The sequence below is a fragment of the Trachurus japonicus genome, chromosome 14 (genome assembly GCF_045865225.1).
Source record: "Trachurus japonicus isolate A0001 chromosome 14, Traja_1.0".
In the NCBI taxonomy this organism is placed as follows: Eukaryota; Metazoa; Chordata; class Actinopteri; order Carangiformes; family Carangidae; genus Trachurus; species Trachurus japonicus.
This window is the reverse complement of record NC_140920.1, coordinates 241,027-258,850: the sequence shown is the minus strand read 5'-3', so window position 1 is coordinate 258,850 and position 17,824 is coordinate 241,027. Positions and strand designations below refer to the sequence as shown.

The window sequence follows — 17,824 nt, the reverse complement described above, 5'->3', positions numbered from 1 at the left end:
ACTTTTTTGAATTGAACACATTCTACATCGTGAAGGCGACGTCTTTCCACTCAGGGCTTCCTTCACCTCTGAAACGGGGCAGAGCTCCGCTCTGTAACATGTTATGTCAAATGTCATAAGTAAAAGAAAGTTACATCAAAATGCAAAAAAAAAAAAAAAAATCTGAAAGAAAAGATTATGATAAATATTTTTTATTCTGTGGGTAATGGGGGCGGGACTAGATAAGCTTTTGCTTCTCCCGCTTTCCCTTTCGGCCATGTGTATTGTATTATTTGAACTAAGATGAAGTGTGATGATGATGATTTAAATTGACATGCCCCAAATAAACAAATTGATTGATTGATTGATAATATAAAAGTGTGTCGATATAGAAATGTATTGATTGATCGATGAATTCATGGGTTGCAGTGACGTCACGTCGCCATATTTGTGTCCGATTTGACAGGTCTCCTCATATAACAGCATCAAACCGCAGGATGGAAATGACAGTTTCTTGACAAAATGACAGGGTTTCATACATCCTGTCTGGGTTTATATCTCTATAACAACAGACTAACTCTATATTATCCCACTTATTACACAGTTTATGAATTAATTAATTAATTTGAGACGTAATGTTGATCAAAGTCCTTAGTCCGGTCACTTCTCCGCTGTTTGCTCCTCACCCTCCTCCTGTCGACTCGTCTGTAGTTGTTTTCAACGAGCTTCTGATAATCAATCAGTAGATTGATGAATTATCATGTAAATGTTACGATGTGCATTTATGTCGTCCTGTCTGTCATAAGAGATTACCGTACGATACGGGACACGTTTGTGTCACGGACTCACGGTGGCACAGACACAGCTGGTCACAGCTGTGACACTGCACTGGCCCGTCCGCTCTGTCCGCTCTGATCGCAGGTTTGATTCCAGCAGCGGTGAGGGAGGCAGAGAGCCTCCACTCTCCCTCTAACAAGCTACAAGTCATTTTTCTAACATCACAATTAGTCTGAAACTGGTAAAAATGAAACACAAGGTAAAAATCCTGGATAGTTCTTCTGCCCTGCTCCGCTGATCAGAGCGGCGTCCCTAGCAACGGCCCGTTTTACTTAGCAACGGTCTGTTATACAGAAATAAAAGACCCTAAATGCAGAATCAGTGAGTAATTAATAAGTAATAAATCTTGCTGATTTCCTCCTACTACTCCACTGTGATCTGTGCCCAGATCGCCCTGATTCAGACACAAATATGGCGGCGCAGAAACACAGTGACGTCATGTGAATCTAATGAACAGCTGCAGCTCTAGTCAACGGTACTTTCTCTAACTTTCAGAGACTCTTTTCTCCAGTGAAGCGGTGCGACGGAGCCACTGACCTGGAAGGGGAAGATGTTGTCGCTGCGGCCGCCGCCGTCGTCCATCCAGGCCTTGGCGGCGCTGAAGGGGGCGGGGCCGTTCCTCTGGTACTTCTGCGCCGCCACGTGGTTGTTGGGGAAGGTTTTCTTCAGCGGGGAGATGGAGTTGATGGGCGTCATCCCCCCGTTCAGCCCCCGTCGGTAGTCTCTGCCCTGAGAGCCGCCCCATCCACCGCCACCGCCACCACCGCTGCTGTAGCCGCCCCCGCCGCCGCCGCCGCCGGGGCTCCAGGAGGAGGAGGAGGGGGAGGGGGAGGGGCTCTGGTAGCCGCCCCACGGCGACGGCGGCTTGTTGAGGCTGTTGGACAGGTGGGGCAGCTGGCCGAACGCCGCCGCCGCGCTCCTGTGGTGGACAGGAAAACGGGAAAAAAGGTGAGAAGGATACGACACCTCTAGGGGAGAAAATTGAGAAAATTTTGAGGTAACACTTTACTTGAATAGGTATTCATAAGATTGACATAAAACTGTCATAACCATGACATAACAGTTAGGGGTGGGCAAAAATATCAATACGGCAATATATCGCGATATTTTGTATTGCGATACGACATCGATATTCAAATTCTGAATATCGATATATCAAACCAGCACGTAATTTGAATGAGATCAATAGTAATGAACGAGAGTTTAGCTATATCATATTTTTCACGCCCTATCACCGTTTAGACAAATCTGAAATGATTGAAGAAACATTACTATTTCTGTGTGTGTGTTTTGTGTTGCTATGTGTTGTATTTATTCAGTTTGGGGGAATCACAGTGTCTAGACTGGTTGGGCAAACTCCCATGAGCCCTCGAGGACCCTGCGGAGGGTGTAGAGCTGGTCCAGCGTTCCACGGCCAGGACGAAAACCGCATTGTTCCTCCTGAATCCGAGGTTCGACTACCGGCCGAATTCTCCTCTCCAGCACCCTGGAATAGACTTTCCCCGGGAGGGGGAGTGTGATCCCCCGGTAGTTGGAACACACCCTCCGGTCCCCCTTTTTGAAGAGAGGGACCACCACCCCGGTCTGAAGAGAGGGACCACCACCCCGGTCTGCCAGGCCAGAGGCACTGTCCCCGACTGCCACGCGATGCTGCAGAGGCGTGTCAGCCACGACAGCCCCACAACATCCAGAGACTTGAGGTACTCAGGGCGGATCTCATCCACCCCCGGTGCCTTGCCACTGAGGAGCTTCCTGACTACCTCAGTGACTTCAGCTTGGGTGATGAATGAATCGACCTCTGAATCCTCAGCCTCTGCTTCCTCGACGGAAGGCGTGTCAGTGGGATTGAGGAGATCCTCAAAGTATTCCTTCCACCGCCCGACGATATCCCCAGTCGAGGTCAACAGCTCCCCTCCTCCACTGTAAACAGTGTTGGCGGAGCACTGCTTCCCCCTCCTGAGGCGCCGGATGGTTTGCCAGAATTTCCTCGAGGCCGACCGGTAGTCCTCCTCCATGGCCTCCCCGAACTTTTCCCAGACCCGAGTTTTTGCTTCTGCGACCGCCCGGGCTGCCGTCCGCTTGGCCTGCCGGTACCCGTCAGCTGCCTCGGGGGTCCCCCGAGCTAGCCAGGCTCGGTAGGACTCCTTCTTCAGCTTGACGGCATCCCTTACTTCTGGTGTCCACCACCGGGTTCGGGGATTACCGCCGCGACAGGCGCCGGAGACCTTACGGCCACAGCTCCGGACGGCCGCGTCAACAATGGAAGTGGAGAACATGGTCCATTCAGACTCAATGTCTCCAGCCTCCCTCAGGACCCGGTCAAAGCTCTCCCGGAGGTGGGAGTTGAAGACCTCCCTGACAGGGGATTCTGCCAGACGTTCCCAGCAGACCCTCACGATACGCTTGGGTCTTCCAGGTCTGACCAGCTTCCTCCCCTGCCAGCGGATCCAACTCACCACCAGGTGGTGATCAGTTGACAGCTCAGCCCCTCTCTTCACCCGAGTGTCCAAGACATACGGCCGGAGGTCAGATGACACGACTACAAAGTCGATCATTGACCTCCGTCCTAGGGTGTCCTGGTGCCACATGCACTGATGGACACCCTTACACCCCCAGCAAGGTGACATTCCGTCCCTAAAGCCAGAGTCGTTGTCCGGGGATTGGGTCGCCGGGGCCCCCGCCCACGGCTGCCACCCAGAGCCCAACGCACCGACCCCTCATGGTCCTTCCTGCGGGTGGTGGGCCTACTGGAAGGCCGGCCCACGTCGCTCCTTCGGGCTGGGCCCGGCCGGGTCCCGTGGGCTAAGACCCGGCCACCAGGCGCTCGCCTGCAGCCCCGACCCCAGGCCTGGCTCCAGGGTGGGGCCCCGGTAACACCAGTCCGGGCGACGTACACTTCCTTGATTGTTTCTTCTTCATAGGGGCTTTGAACCGCTCTTAGTCTGACCTGTCACCTAGGACCTGTTTGCCTTGGGAGACCCTACCAGGGGCATTAAGCCCCGGACAACATAGCTCCTAGGATCATTCAGGTGCTCAAACCCCTCCACCACGGTAAGGTGGCGGTTCAAGGATAACCGGCTAATCTATGATAACCATTATTACAAAAATGTGCACACATAAATAGTAATGTTTGTCCAATCATTGGTTTTATAGACTTTACAAACATAAGATTAGTCTAAACGGCGATATAGTAACATGAAAAATTAGATAGCGAAACTCTCGTCCGTCACTTTTGTTCTCATGCTGGTTTTCTACCCGGAAGTAGTTGTAAACAACAAGGAGATTCATCCTATATCAACTTGTTTTCTTTGCATTATTTGAGGTCTGAAAACACTGCATCTTTTTTTGTTATTTTGACCAGTTGTAACTTTTGGGAGAAATTGTTGTCAGTAGTTTATAGAATGAAAGTGAGTGATGTTCCTGCCTGCTGTGGGGGAACGGCGGCGGCGGCGGATGTGGCGAGGCCGGGGAGCGGCGGTGCTGCTGGTGTCCGTGGGCGTGCTGGAAGTGTGGGTGTGGCGGCGGCGGTGGGGCCGCGTGGTGCTGGGACAGCGCCGCCGCCGCCGCGGCCGCAGCCGCCGCCGGGCCGATCTGCGGCGAGAAGTTCCCTCCGAAGCCGGGGCCGACGTGGTGCGAGAAGTTCTGGAACAGCAGCGGCCCGTTGTTGCTCGCCGCCGCAGCCGCCGCCGCCGCCGCCGCGTTGAAGAAGCTCACGTCCTCGTTGATGATGGTCGAGGGCGCCGGCGGGATGGCGGCCGACCAGCTGTTGAAGCCGCTGAGCGAGGACGAGGCGGCGGCGGACTGCACCGCGCCGCTCGGCTCCTGGTAGTCGAAGCCGCTCAGAACCGGAGACTCCAGACGCAGCTGCTTCTCCTTCCCGTTGATTCCCTCCGCCGCGCCGCCGCCGTCGGCCTTCCCGTCGTCCGACCGCGCCTTCTCCAGCTCTGACATCATCACGCCGTCCTGGTGACTCGCGGGCGACAGCTGCTTCTCCGGCGCCTCCTGCAGCTCCGGCGGCGGCTGCAGCGGTGCTTTGGGCTTGTCCCCCAGCATCTCGTCCTGCAACACGCTGCTGCTGCCGCTGCTGCCGTGGGCGACGGTGGCGGCGGCGGGGGGGAAGAGCCAGGCCGAGCCACCGCCGCCCGTAGAGCCGTTGCCTGCAGCCGTGGAGCCGGTTATGAAGGCGGCGGCGGCGCTCGGAGACACATTCTGGTGGTGGTGAGGAGGCTGCAGGTGGGGGTGGAGCCGGACCGGGAACGCTGACTTGTTACCAGAGTTGTTCTGAACCAGGACCCCGAAGCCGTAATCCCCCATTTGGTTTAGAGATGGTTTAGTCCTAAAGACACAGAGAGAGAGATGGTTTAGTCCTAAAGACACAGAGAGATGGTTTAGTCCTGAGGACACAGAGAGATGGTTTAGTCCTGAGGACACAGAGAGAGATGGTTTAGTCCTAAAGACACAGAGAGATGGTTTAGTCCTGAGGACACAGAGAGATGGTTTAGTCCTGAGGACACAGAGAGATGGTTTAGTCCTAAAGACACACAGAGAGAGATGGTTTAGTCCTGAGGACAGAGAGAGATGGTTTAGTCCTGAGGACACAGAGATGGTTTAGTCCTGAGGACACAGAGATGGTTTAGTCCTAAAGACACAGAGAGAGATGGTTTAGATGTGGGAGATGTGGAAGCCGCGACCAGACAACTCTGGCAGCTGGACACATTTATTGAGGCTGCTGCACTACTGCATTTATTTGGTAGCTACACCGGTCACTACTTCATTTATTTGGTAGCTACACCGGTCACTACTTCATTTATTTGGTAGCTACACCGGTCACTACTTCATTTATTTGGTAGCTACACCGGTCACTACTTCATTTATTTGGTAGCTACACCGGTCACTACTGCATTTATTTGGTAGCTACACCGGTCACTACTTCATTTATTTGGTAGCTACACCGGTCACTACTTCATTTATTTGGTAGCTACACCGGTCACTACTTCATTTATTTGGTAGCTACACCGGTCACTACTTCATTTATTTGGTAGCTACACCGGTCACTACTTCATTTATTTGGTAGCTACACCGCTCACTACTGCATTTATTTGGTAGCTACACCGGTCACTCTGGGCCGGTGTGGTTAGAGAGATGGTTTAGTCCTGAGGACAGAGAGAGAGATGGTTTAGTCCTGAGGACAGAGAGAGATGGTTTAGTCCTGAGGACAGAGAGAGATGGTTTAGTCCTGAAGACAGAGAGATGGTTTAGTCCTGAGGACAGAGAGAGATGGTTTAGTCCTGAGGACACAGAGAGAGATGGTTTAGTCCTGAGGACACAGAGATGGTTTAGTCCTGAAGACAGAGAGATGGTTTAGTCCTGAGGACACAGAGATGGTTTAGTCCTGAAGACAGAGAGATGGTTTAGTCCTGAGGACAGAGAGAGATGGTTTAGTCCTGAGGACAGAGAGAGATGGTTTAGTCCTGAGGACAGAGAGATGGTTTAGTCCTGAGGACAGAGAGAGAGATGGTTTAGTCCTGAGGACAGAGAGATGGTTTAGTCCTGAGGACAGAGAGATGGTTTAGTCCTGAGGACACAGAGAGATGGTTTAGTCCTGAGGACAGAGAGATGGTTTAGTCCTGAGGACATAGAGATGGTTTAGTCCTGAGGACAGAGAGATGGTTTAGTCCTGAGGACACAGAGAGAGATGGTTTAGTCCTGAGGACATAGAGATGGTTTAGTCCTGAGGACAGAGAGATGGTTTAGTCCTGAGGAGAGAGAGATGGTTTAGTCCTGAGGACAGAGAGATGGTTTAGTCCTGAGGAGAGAGAGATGGTTTAGTCCTGAGGACACAGAGATGGTTTAGTCCTGAGGACAGAGAGATGGTTTAGTCCTGAGGACACAGAGAGAGATGGTTTAGTCCTGAGGACACAGAGAGATGGTTTAGTCCTGAGGACACAGAGATGGTTTAGTCCTGAGGACAGAGAGATGGTTTAGTCCTGAGGACACAGAGAGAGATGGTTTAGTCCTGAGGACACACAGAGATGGTTTAGTCCTGAGGACAGAGAGAGATGGTTTAGTCCTGAGGACACAGAGAGAGATGGTTTAGTCCTGAGGACACAGAGATGGTTTAGTCCTGAGGACAGAGAGATGGTTTAGTCCTGAGGACAGAGAGATGGTTTAGTCCTGAAGACAGAGAGAGAGATGGTTTAGTCCTGAGGACACAGAGATGGTTTAGTCCTGAGGACAGAGAGATGGTTTAGTCCTGAGGACAGAGAGATGGTTTAGTCCTGAAGACAGAGAGATGGTTTAGTCCTGAGGACAGGGAGAGATGGTTTAGTCCTGAGGACAGAGAGAGATGGTTTAGTCCTGAGGACAGAGAGAGATGGTTTAGTCCTGAGGACAGAGAGATGGTTTAGTCCTGAGGACAGAGAGAGATGGTTTAGTCCTGAGGACACAGAGATGGTTTAGTCCTGAGGACAGAGAGATGGTTTAGTCCTGAGGACAGAGAGATGGTTTAGTCCTGAGGACACAGAGATGGTTTAGTCCTGAGGACACAGAGATGGTTTAGTCCTGAGGACACAGAGAGATGGTTTAGTCCTGAGGACAGAGAGATGGTTTAGTCCTGAGGAGAGAGAGATGGTTTAGTCCTGAGGACAGAGAGATGGTTTAGTCCTGAGGAGAGAGAGATGGTTTAGTCCTGAGGACACAGAGAGAGATGGTTTAGTCCTGAGGACACAGAGAGATGGTTTAGTCCTGAGGACAGAGAGATGGTTTAGTCCTGAGGACAGAGAGATGGTTTAGTCCTGAGGACACAGAGAGATGGTTTAGTCCTGAGGACAGAGAGAGAGATGGTTTAGTCCTGAGGACAGAGAGAGATGGTTTAGTCCTGAGGACAGAGAGATGGTTTAGTCCTGAGGACACAGAGAGATGGTTTAGTCCTGAGGACAGAGAGATGGTTTAGTCCTGAGGACACAGAGAGATGGTTTAGTCCTGAGGACAGAGAGAGATGGTTTAGTCCTGAGGACAGAGAGAGATGGTTTAGTCCTGAGGACACAGAGAGATGGTTTAGTCCTGAGGACACAGAGATGGTTTAGTCCTGAGGACACAGAGATGGTTTAGTCCTGAGGACAGAGAGAGATGGTTTAGTCCTGAGGACAGAGAGAGATGGTTTAGTCCTGAGGACACAGAGATGGTTTAGTCCTGAGGACACAGAGATGGTTTAGTCCTGAGGACAGAGAGAGATGGTTTAGTCCTGAGGACAGAGAGAGATGGTTTAGTCCTGAGGACAGAGAGATGGTTTAGTCCAGTCACTGTAACATCATCTATCGTGTCCATGTAACCATAGCGACTGGCAGCAGCTGTGAGGACAGTAGTTAGAGACACTGACACATCAGGTGATGGACAGACTCGTGTCTGTGCTGCACTAACACACACACACAGACTCACCGTGAACTACACGCACACACACACACACTGTGAACTACACACACACACTCAAAGACAAACAGTTAACATTACAGCTAGTGCTAATTATAGCTAACCCCGTGACGTAGCAGCTTGTCTGCAGCTGAGCTCACACACACACACACACACACACACACACACACACACACACACACACACACACACACACACAGCAGCTGACACACACAGTCACCGACCTGTCTGTTGATCAGTTGTAATCGATGAACCGTTGAAACGTCACACTCACACTGACCTTGATTGACAGCTGTCACTCAACAACATCGATCTGCTCTGGTCGGACTCACACACACACACACACACACACACATAGCTACACACACACACACACATCAAATACACACACAGTAGAGACGGTTTTCTGACACACACCAGCTGACACACAATAATCTACGCGTCTGTTGATCAGTCTGATCGATGAACGGCTTTGATTGACAGCTGTCACTCAGCATCGGACACACACACACACACACACACACACACACACACACAGACACACACACACACACACACACACACACAGCTACACACACACACAGAGAGACACACACACAGCTAGCCTGTTAGCCAGCTAGCCGCATAGATATCTATACGTAGGCCTATATATATCTATGAGCTAGCCGTCCTAGCGGCTAGCCGTTAGCTGCTAACTAGCCTAGCCTAGCCTAGCCTAGCCGCTTAGCTAGCCGGGAGGACTCGGTCATTTCACCTTCTGGTCCTCGGACTCGGACTGGTCTCGGAGCTGGACCCGGTTCGGTCGGTGTCTGGCCTGGCTCGGCTTCTGGCTCGGTGTCTGGCCTGGCTCGGTTCGGCTCGGTTCGGCTCGGCTCGGTTCGGCTAACCTCCTGCTGCTGCTGTTGAAGCTGCTGCTGCTCAATGACACCGCTCCCCCCGCGGCTCCTCCGGCTGCTCCGCGGCGTCGACCAACAACCGAGCGGCTCAGTCGGTCCGGTAACGTGTCAGTCCGGTAACGTAACGTCGTGTCAGTCCGGTAACTGTAACGCGTCGGTCCGGTAACGTAACGTAACGTCGTGTCAGTCCGGTAACGGTAACGGTTCTGGTTCTGGTCGTGTCACAGGCTCATGGTCCGGTCGGAGGGATTTTATTATTTTCTCTGTCGAGTCTCCTTCTTCTTCTCCTTCTTCTCCTTCTTCTATCTCTCCTTCCTTCTCTCTCTCTCTCCTTCTCTCTCTCCACTGATCAGCCGACAGTCACTTCCGCCTCTAGCCCCGCCCCCCTCCGCCCGTAGAGCCACACCTCGCTCTGTGATTGGACGACGCAGCGCAGCGCCGGCGACCTCAGTCTGTCATTTAGCGGCCGCGGACCAATCACAGAGCAGGACAGAGGCCGCGGACCAATCACAGAGCAGGACAGAGGCCGGTCTATGTCAATATAATACATCCATGATGTCTATCCATAGACATTTATACATGTATATCTTTGGAAAGATGTTTATCGATGGTTAAATATTGGGATTAACGATTCTTTGTTTAACAAATTTCAAGTGATGATCTATAAGGATGGTCTGTCAAAAAAAGATATCCAAAATGGTGAACATTATTTTCACTATGGCAAAGTATCATATAGCCTACACAAGAATAAATGGAATAACAGCAAGCAGCCCGACATAAACTGTTTTAAGAATGAAATTAAAAACTATATAACATCCCTAAAGGTGTTATCTATCGGAGGAAAACCAGTCCATAAATGAGTTGTATGAAACAATGTCAGAGTCTCTTATTGCTCTTTAAGTTGACAGTCCTATGTTCTTAAACACGCTTAATGCACTATGTTTGAAATGTCAACCCCTGTAATTATTATTTTATTTTATTTTATTTTATATTAACTGTTTGATATGTTGTAAGCTTGTACTGTTTTAAATGCAAGCAAATGTTTTTTCCTCAAATGAGTTCAAATTGGAATGTATGAGATTGTGAATTTGAAATAAAGCTTTGAAATGAAAATATATATATATAGCCTATACATGTATATATGTCTATCTGGTCTATCTATGTAAAGTTCTTTTGGATTGATGTTGAAAATATGTTTGAATGGCTATGTGTGGGACTAAGATCAACCTGCAAAAAAGGGATATTATTTTTTATTTTGAAAAAAAAAAAGATATGGACCAAAGTCAAGTATTTTTGTTAAACCTTATTACATGATATGGTAGATTCTATATTCATAAATGCAAATGTTCAATTCAATGTTATTTGTTTGTTATTGATGTCGATGACTTTAAATAAAGATTGAAGTAAAAAAAAAAAAAAAAAAAGGGCAGAGGCCGGTCGGAGCTGACGTCACAGGACCAATCACAGAGCAGCAGAGGCCGGTCGGAGCTGACGTCACAGGACCAATCACAGAGCAGAGCTGTTCCTGTTCGGGCTCGAGCCCGTCCGTCCGCTCACGAGCTCACGACGCAGGAGGCAGCAGGTCGTGAGGAAGATCATCACCTCTCATCCTCCTCCTCCTCTCCTTTTCTCTCTTTCCCATCCTCATCCTCCTCTCCTCTCCTCTCCTTTCCTCTTTTTTCCTCTCCTGCTCTTGCCCTCTCCTCTCCTCCTCTCCTCTTTTTTCCTCTTGCCCATCCTCCTCCTCTCTTCCTCTCCTCTCCTCACCTCTCCTCTCCTCTTTTTTCCTCTCCTGCTCTTGCCCATCCTCCTCTCCTCACCTCTCCTCTCCTCTTTTTTCCTCTCCTGCTCTTGCCCATCCTCCTCTCCTCACCTCTCCTCTCCTCTTTTTTCCTCTCCTGCTCTTTTCCATCCTCCTCCCCTCCTCTCTCCTCCTCTCCTCACCTCTCTTCCCCATCCTCCTCTCATTTCCTCTCCTTTTTTCCCTTCCTCCTCCTCTCTTTCCCATCCTCCTCCCCTCCACTCCTCTTCTGTTCTCTTCCTCTCCTCTCCTCCTCTCCTCTCCTCTCCTCTCCTCTCATTCTCTCTTCTCCTCTCCCCTTCTCTCCTCTCCTCTTCTCTCCTCTCCTCCCCTTCTCTCCTCTCCTCTCCTCTCCTCTCCCCTTCTCTCCTCTCTCCTCTCCTCCTCGCTCCTCTCCTCTCTCCTCCTCTCCTCTTCTCTTCTCTCCTCTCCTCCTCTCTTCTCCTCTCCTCTCCTCTCCCCTCCTCTCCTCCTCTTCTCTCCTCTCCTCTCCTCTTCTCTCCCCTCCTCTTCTCCCCTCATCTCCTCTCCTCTCCCCTCCTCTCCTCTCCTCCTCTTCTCTCCTCTCCTCATCTCTCCTCTCTCCTCCTCTCTTCTCCTCTCCCCATCTCTCCTCTCCCCTCCTCTCCTCTTCTCTCCCCTCCTCTTCTCCCCTAATCTCCTCTCCCCTCCTCTCCTCTCCTCCTCTTCTCTCCTCTCCTCATCTCTCCTCTCTCCTCCTCTCTTCTCCTCTCCCCATCTCTCCCCTCCTCTCCTCTTCTCTCCTGTCCTCCCCTTCTCTCCTCTCTTCTCCTCTCCTCTCCTCTCCCCTTCTCTCCTCTCTCCTCTCCTCTCTTCTCCTCTCCTCTCCTCTCCTCTCTCCTCTCCTCCTCTCCTCTTCTCTTCTCTCCTCTCCTCCTCTCCTCTCCTCTCCCCTCCTCTCCTCCTCTTCTCTCCTCTCCTCTCCTCTTCTCTCCCCTCCTCTTCTCCCCTCATCTCCTCTCCTCTCTTTTCCTCTCCTCCTCCTCTCCTCTCCTCTTCTGTTCTCTTCTGTTCTCTCCTCTCATCTTCTCTACTCTCCTCTCCTCCTCCTCCCCTCTTTCCCATCCTCCTCCTCCTCTCTTAGAGTAATCTGATTACAATACATACACTATATCACTGCAGATCTGATAGGAACTCTATTCTCATTCAGTTTCTCAATGATAAAGGTCATTTACTCTGACAGTTACAGTTTGATGTAAAACATCATATTAACATGAACTGTGTGTCCAATATAACAGGATTATATTCTATCATAAAGCAGAAATAAACCCAATCCCAATCCCAATCCCAATCCCAATCCCAAACCCAATCCCAATCCCAATCCCAATCCCAATCCCAATCCCAAACCCTAACCCAATCCCAATCCCAAACCCAATCCCAATCCCAATCCCAATCCCAATCCCAAACCCTAACCCAATCCCAATCCCAATCCCAATCCCAAACCCAATCCCAATCCCAAACCCTAACCCAATCTCAATCCCAATCCCAATCCCAATCCCAATCCCAAACCCAATCCCAATCCCAATCCCAAACCCTAACCCAATCCCAATCCCAAACCCAATCCCAAACCCAATCCCTAACTGTCCTGAAGTCGACACCAGTCATCCGGTCACCTGACTGCTCCGTCTGCCCTGAGGATCCTCTTTCCTTTTTTGTCATTCAAATTTTTATTTGTTTTACAGTAACATAATATCTTTACAGACATTTTCAAATGTCACAGATATGGCAGAAACACACAATTAATAGTCTGTTTACAAAGGTTAAAAAAAAATAGGAGAAACAGATAGATTCAGTTATTACAGAAGTAATAAAATAAAATATAACATTGACAAAAGTAAAAATACAACTTACAACTTAAAGGCAAAACCTCATGCTTCACACACATCCAGAGCATAAATACAGTTACATGCAACATACCTATACTTCCCACCATGCCTTGCACCTCTCTATGGCGTTACACCCCTTCCTATACCTGTCTGTTTTACCTGGAACATTATTACACATTGATACACAATCAATCAATCAATCAATCAATCAATCAATTAGGGGTGGGCGATATGGCAAAAATATCATTTTAAATGAAGTCACGATTTCGATTTCATCACGATCTTAAATCAAAAAAAGAAAAACAGACAATTTAGGCCAAAGAACCTTTCTGAACAGATTTTAATCTAAATAGTTGCAGTTTTGCCAACATGTGCAAACAACGTAAACATAGTAAAAGGTAAACAACAACACTCTGATAAAGTGGACTCTTGCAACATAAAAGGTAGCTTTCAATAAACATGAAAGTAAAATATCAATGAAGACATTACTGTTTGTTTTATTCAACACAGTCATTTTGACGTATCAAAACACTAAATAGCTGATTGAAAAGGGTCAAATAAAGATACAAACTAAAGTAACTGTTGTTTTCTCTTTTAGTAAACTTTATAATTGTCCTTTGTTTGCTCTTTGCAGCATAGAACTGCAGTTTATAGAATGAGCCCCAGACGATCCTACGATCTCTGCACTGGCAGATCGTCTACACGCTCTAATCCTTCACCATCTAATATCGCCATATCGCCCAGCCCTACAATCAATCAATCAATCAATCAATCAATCAATCAATCAATCAATCAATCAATCAATCAATCAATCAATCAATCAATCATAAGTTCATCCTAGTTAATCAGCATCTTCTCTAAACAGGAATAAACCAGAGAATCTAAAATGTGGCTTCAACGTTTCTGGATGAAGAGAAACTGCTCACGGCCAAATCTGCCATGTGTTCCCTCTCTGGCAGTGTGTGTGTATGTGTGTGTGTTTCTATGTGTGTGTGTGTGTGTGTGTGTGTGTGTGTGTGTGTGTGTGTGCTCTGCCATATCCAAGACTGGATAGGTGCTATGAATAAAACATTGAATCCATTAAAAAATTAATCGACTCTACCTTAGGCATAATTATGGCGTGTGTGTGTGTGTGTGTGTGTGTGTGTGTGTGTGTGTGTGTGTGTGTGCGTGTGTCTGTGTGTGTGTGTGTGCGTGTGTGTGTGTGTGTGTGTCTGTGTGTGTGTGTTTCTGTGTGTGTGTGTGACGTCAGGTTCTTGGAGGACGTAACAATGAAGAGTTGTGTGTTTGTGTTTGTGTCTAATGAAATATTCAGAGTGTGTAACATGTCGCTAACAAAACGGTGCTGACGACACGACGGCGACTGTGGGCGACGCCGAGAGACGCCGAGGATTATGGGATGGATTTAGGTTTTACTGAAAACCTCATTTTAAAGGTTTAGTCTGGAGTTTTGTGCCCAAAAATAAACATGAGACTTATACAAATGAAATGCGTCTTAATCTTCTAGTCTTGTGTGGTGGTGTCTGTGTGTAGCCCTATCGTTAGCCTCACTAGCTGCCTCTGATGCTAACGAGTGCTAGCACGTCTTTGTCTCTCTCAGCAGCAGCAGCGGTTGTCATGACAACAAAGAAAAAGAAATACAGTCTGTGTGAAGCGCTATGGAGCCGCGGACCGATTCCCCACCGATTCACCGACAGCTAAAGCCTCGACCGGTAACAAGTATGAGGAGCGTTGTGGTGAGCTAGCTCGATGCTAACTTCAGCTAGCGGTAGCGGTTAGCATCCGCCGCTAACACCGTCTTCCCAGCTCAACATAACAACATAACAACACAACACTGGAGGCTCCCGGTGTCGGTGACGGTCGGCTATCGGCCCACGGCTCCAGAGCTTCACTCAGACTGTGTTTCCTGTCCTTTGTTGTCATGACAACGGCTGCTGTCTGGGGCAGGAGGCTACACAGCTTAGCCCCAGAGGAGGAGGGGGGCAGTTTCAATGTGTTGTTTACAAACTGCAACGAACAAAACTCCAGACTCTACCTTTAATATGAACCCATTTGTAATCATTATTATGTTTTTTATTAAAGAGAAACTTCTCCTGGGTTTCGTTCTCCTCCTCCGTGTTTCCTCCCTCGCTCTCGCTCCAGTTTGCCCGCTGGAATATTTGTTTTTACACACGGCATTCGCGCTAATATTTCGCTTCAATATTTTGAACTCAGTTTGCTTCATTCACGTCATTTGCGCTGCGTCGTTCGCGCCGACGGCACAAATTTGCGTCCATTCACGTCTGTAGCCTACATTGTACATGGTCTGTGTCACAGATATCACCATGGCAACGTGACATTTGATCAATTTAACTCCTAATTTTCAATCTAGATTATGAAAACTTTGTTGAGGATTGCGTTGCCACGTTGCATTATTGAAATGTAAATTGCCAAGTAGCTACACTTGCTAGCTACAACTGCATTACAACATTTCACACTGAATTTCCAATTTGACAAAACGTCGTTTGAATAAAGGTGCAGTTCACTGAACCTCCCTGCAGAGCAACAACTGTGTGTGTGTGTGTGTGTGTGTGTGTGTGTGTGTGTGTGTGTGTGTGTGTGTGTGTGTGTGTGTGTGTGTGGTTAAGTTTGTTTACATTCTCTGGTTTATAATTTTAATAAAATAAAATCAGACCATACAAGAATGAAACACCATCAATCATTCTAATTTATAAACGGCAAAAAATAGAATTAATTTCATTTGGAGGCAAAGTTATCATGATATTAAACAGCTGGTGATGATCCACTTGTGTCCTGGTTGTATTGATGAGGTAGCTAGATCAGATATTGATCAGTTTTTGATCAGTTATTGATCAGATATTGATCAGATATTGATCAGTTATTGATCAGATATTGATCAGTTATTGATCAGTTATTGATCAGATATTGATCAGATATTGATCAGTAGCAGCCGAGCCCTACCAGGAGAAAGTGGGTCGAGCGGTGAAACCCGACGTGTCTTCATATCGTCCACTACATCTCTGCACGGCGGTGACACGCTCTCACTGTGTGGCGGCGTGTGGATGTGTTGTTGCCATGGTGACGTGTGATTTGGGTTCATTCATTCAGTATTCATGACAGACTGGACTCGTTCTGCTGCTGCTGCTTCATCTGCATCTCTATTTATCCTCTCCTCCTGAAAACATGCTGTAGGTTAGAACGTATTGATTTATTTACCAAGAGGTGTGTGTGTGTGTGTGTGTGTGTGTGTGTGTGTGTGTGTGTGTGTGTGTGTGTGTGTGTGTGTGTGTCTGTGTGTGTCTGTGTGTGTGTGTGACAGAGAGAGAGGACAACAGCTGCTGGATCCACTTCAGGCTGAAAGAGAAGAGAAGATCATTCTGGCCACACAGTGTTAATATAGATATAGATATAAATAAATAGATAATAGATATAGATATATAGATATAGACATATAGGCTAGATAAAGATATAGACATATAGGCTAGATATATAGATATAGATATATAGATATATAGATATAGACATAGACATATAGGCTAGATATGAAGATATAGGCTAGATATATAGATATAGACATATAGGCTAGATAAAGATATAGACATATAGGCTAGATATGAAGATGTAGATATAGATATGGACATAGATATAGACATATAGGCTAGATATGTAGATATAGATATAGATATGGACATAGATATAGACATATAGGCTAGATATGTAGATATAGATATAGATATAGGCTAGATATAGATATAGACATATAGGCTAGATATGTAGATATAGGCTAGATATGAAGATATAGGCTAGATATAGATATATAGATATAGACATATAGGCTAGATATGAAGATATAGGCTAGATATAGATATATAGATATAGATATAGACATATAGGCTGGATATGAAGATATAGGCTAGATATGAAGATATAGGCTAGATATAGATATATAGATATAGATATAGACATATAGGCTAGATATGAAGATATAGGCTAGATATAGATATATAGATATAGATATAGACATATAGGCTGGATATGAAGATATAGGCTAGATATGAAGATATAGGCTAGATATAGATATATAGATATATAGATATAGACATATAGGCTAGATATGAAGATATAGGCTAGATATAGATATATAGATATATAGATATAGACATATAGGCTGGATATGAAGATATAGGCTAGATATAGATATAGATATAGACATATAGGCTGGATATGAAGATATAGGCTAGATATGAAGATATAGGCTAGATATAGATATATAGATATATAGATATAGACATATAGGCTAGATATGAAGATATAGGCTAGATATAGATATATAGATATATAGATATAGACATATAGGCTGGATATGAAGATATAGGCTAGATATAGATATAGATATAGACATATAGGCTGGATATGAAGATATAGGCTAGATATGAAGATATAGGCTAGATATAGATATATAGATATAGATATAGACATATAGGCTAGATATGAAGATATAGGCTAGATATAGATATATACTGTAGATGTAGATATATAGATATAGATATAGATATAATGACTGTGTGTCTCCTCCTCCTCCAGTCTTGGACCAATCAGCAGCTCTGATTGGTTGTTGAGGTCTATAGGTTCCTTTGTTTCAGTCTTGGACCAATCAGCAGCTCTGATTGGTTGTTGAGGTCTATAGGTTCCTTTGTTTCAGTCTTGGACCAATCAGCAGCTCTGATTGGTTGTTGAGGTCTATGTTCCTTGGTTTGTTCTCAGTGAACTTTCTGATCTGGTCCAGATCCAGATCCAGGTTAATAAATAATTTAAAATAAATGAAACAGCTTTTTGTTTTACAGCTGCTGCTGCTGGTTGCTGAGAGATGCATTCTGGGAAACTGTGAATTGAGCCTGTGAAGAATGTGATGGAGTCGACTGTCGTCAGTGTAGCTGTAGCTGAACTCCATGAGCTGTAACAACCTGAGTATTGATCATCTACGTTCAGTCTGATCAGTGCTTCTCATGTTGATGTATTGATCATCTGCATCAACA

At 47.0% G+C, this 17,824-nt stretch overlaps 1 protein-coding gene across 1 annotated transcript in view; it reads right to left on the bottom strand.

Moving 5' to 3' along the window:
• Nucleotides 1–9,448, bottom strand: part of cpeb4b (cytoplasmic polyadenylation element binding protein 4b) — a 67,624-nt gene extending 58,176 nt beyond the window's left edge. Inside the window, exons 1-3 of the mRNA XM_085796966.1 lie at nucleotides 8,999–9,448; nucleotides 4,239–5,152; nucleotides 1,354–1,724 (exon numbers count right to left, since the gene is read on the bottom strand). Coding sequence (XP_085653092.1) covers nucleotides 1,354–1,724; nucleotides 4,239–5,130 — 1,263 coding nt within the window. The 5' untranslated portion in view covers nucleotides 5,131–5,152; nucleotides 8,999–9,448. The remainder of the gene's footprint in view (nucleotides 1–1,353; nucleotides 1,725–4,238; nucleotides 5,153–8,998) is intronic.
• Between the last annotated feature and the right edge of the window lie 8,376 nt (nucleotides 9,449–17,824).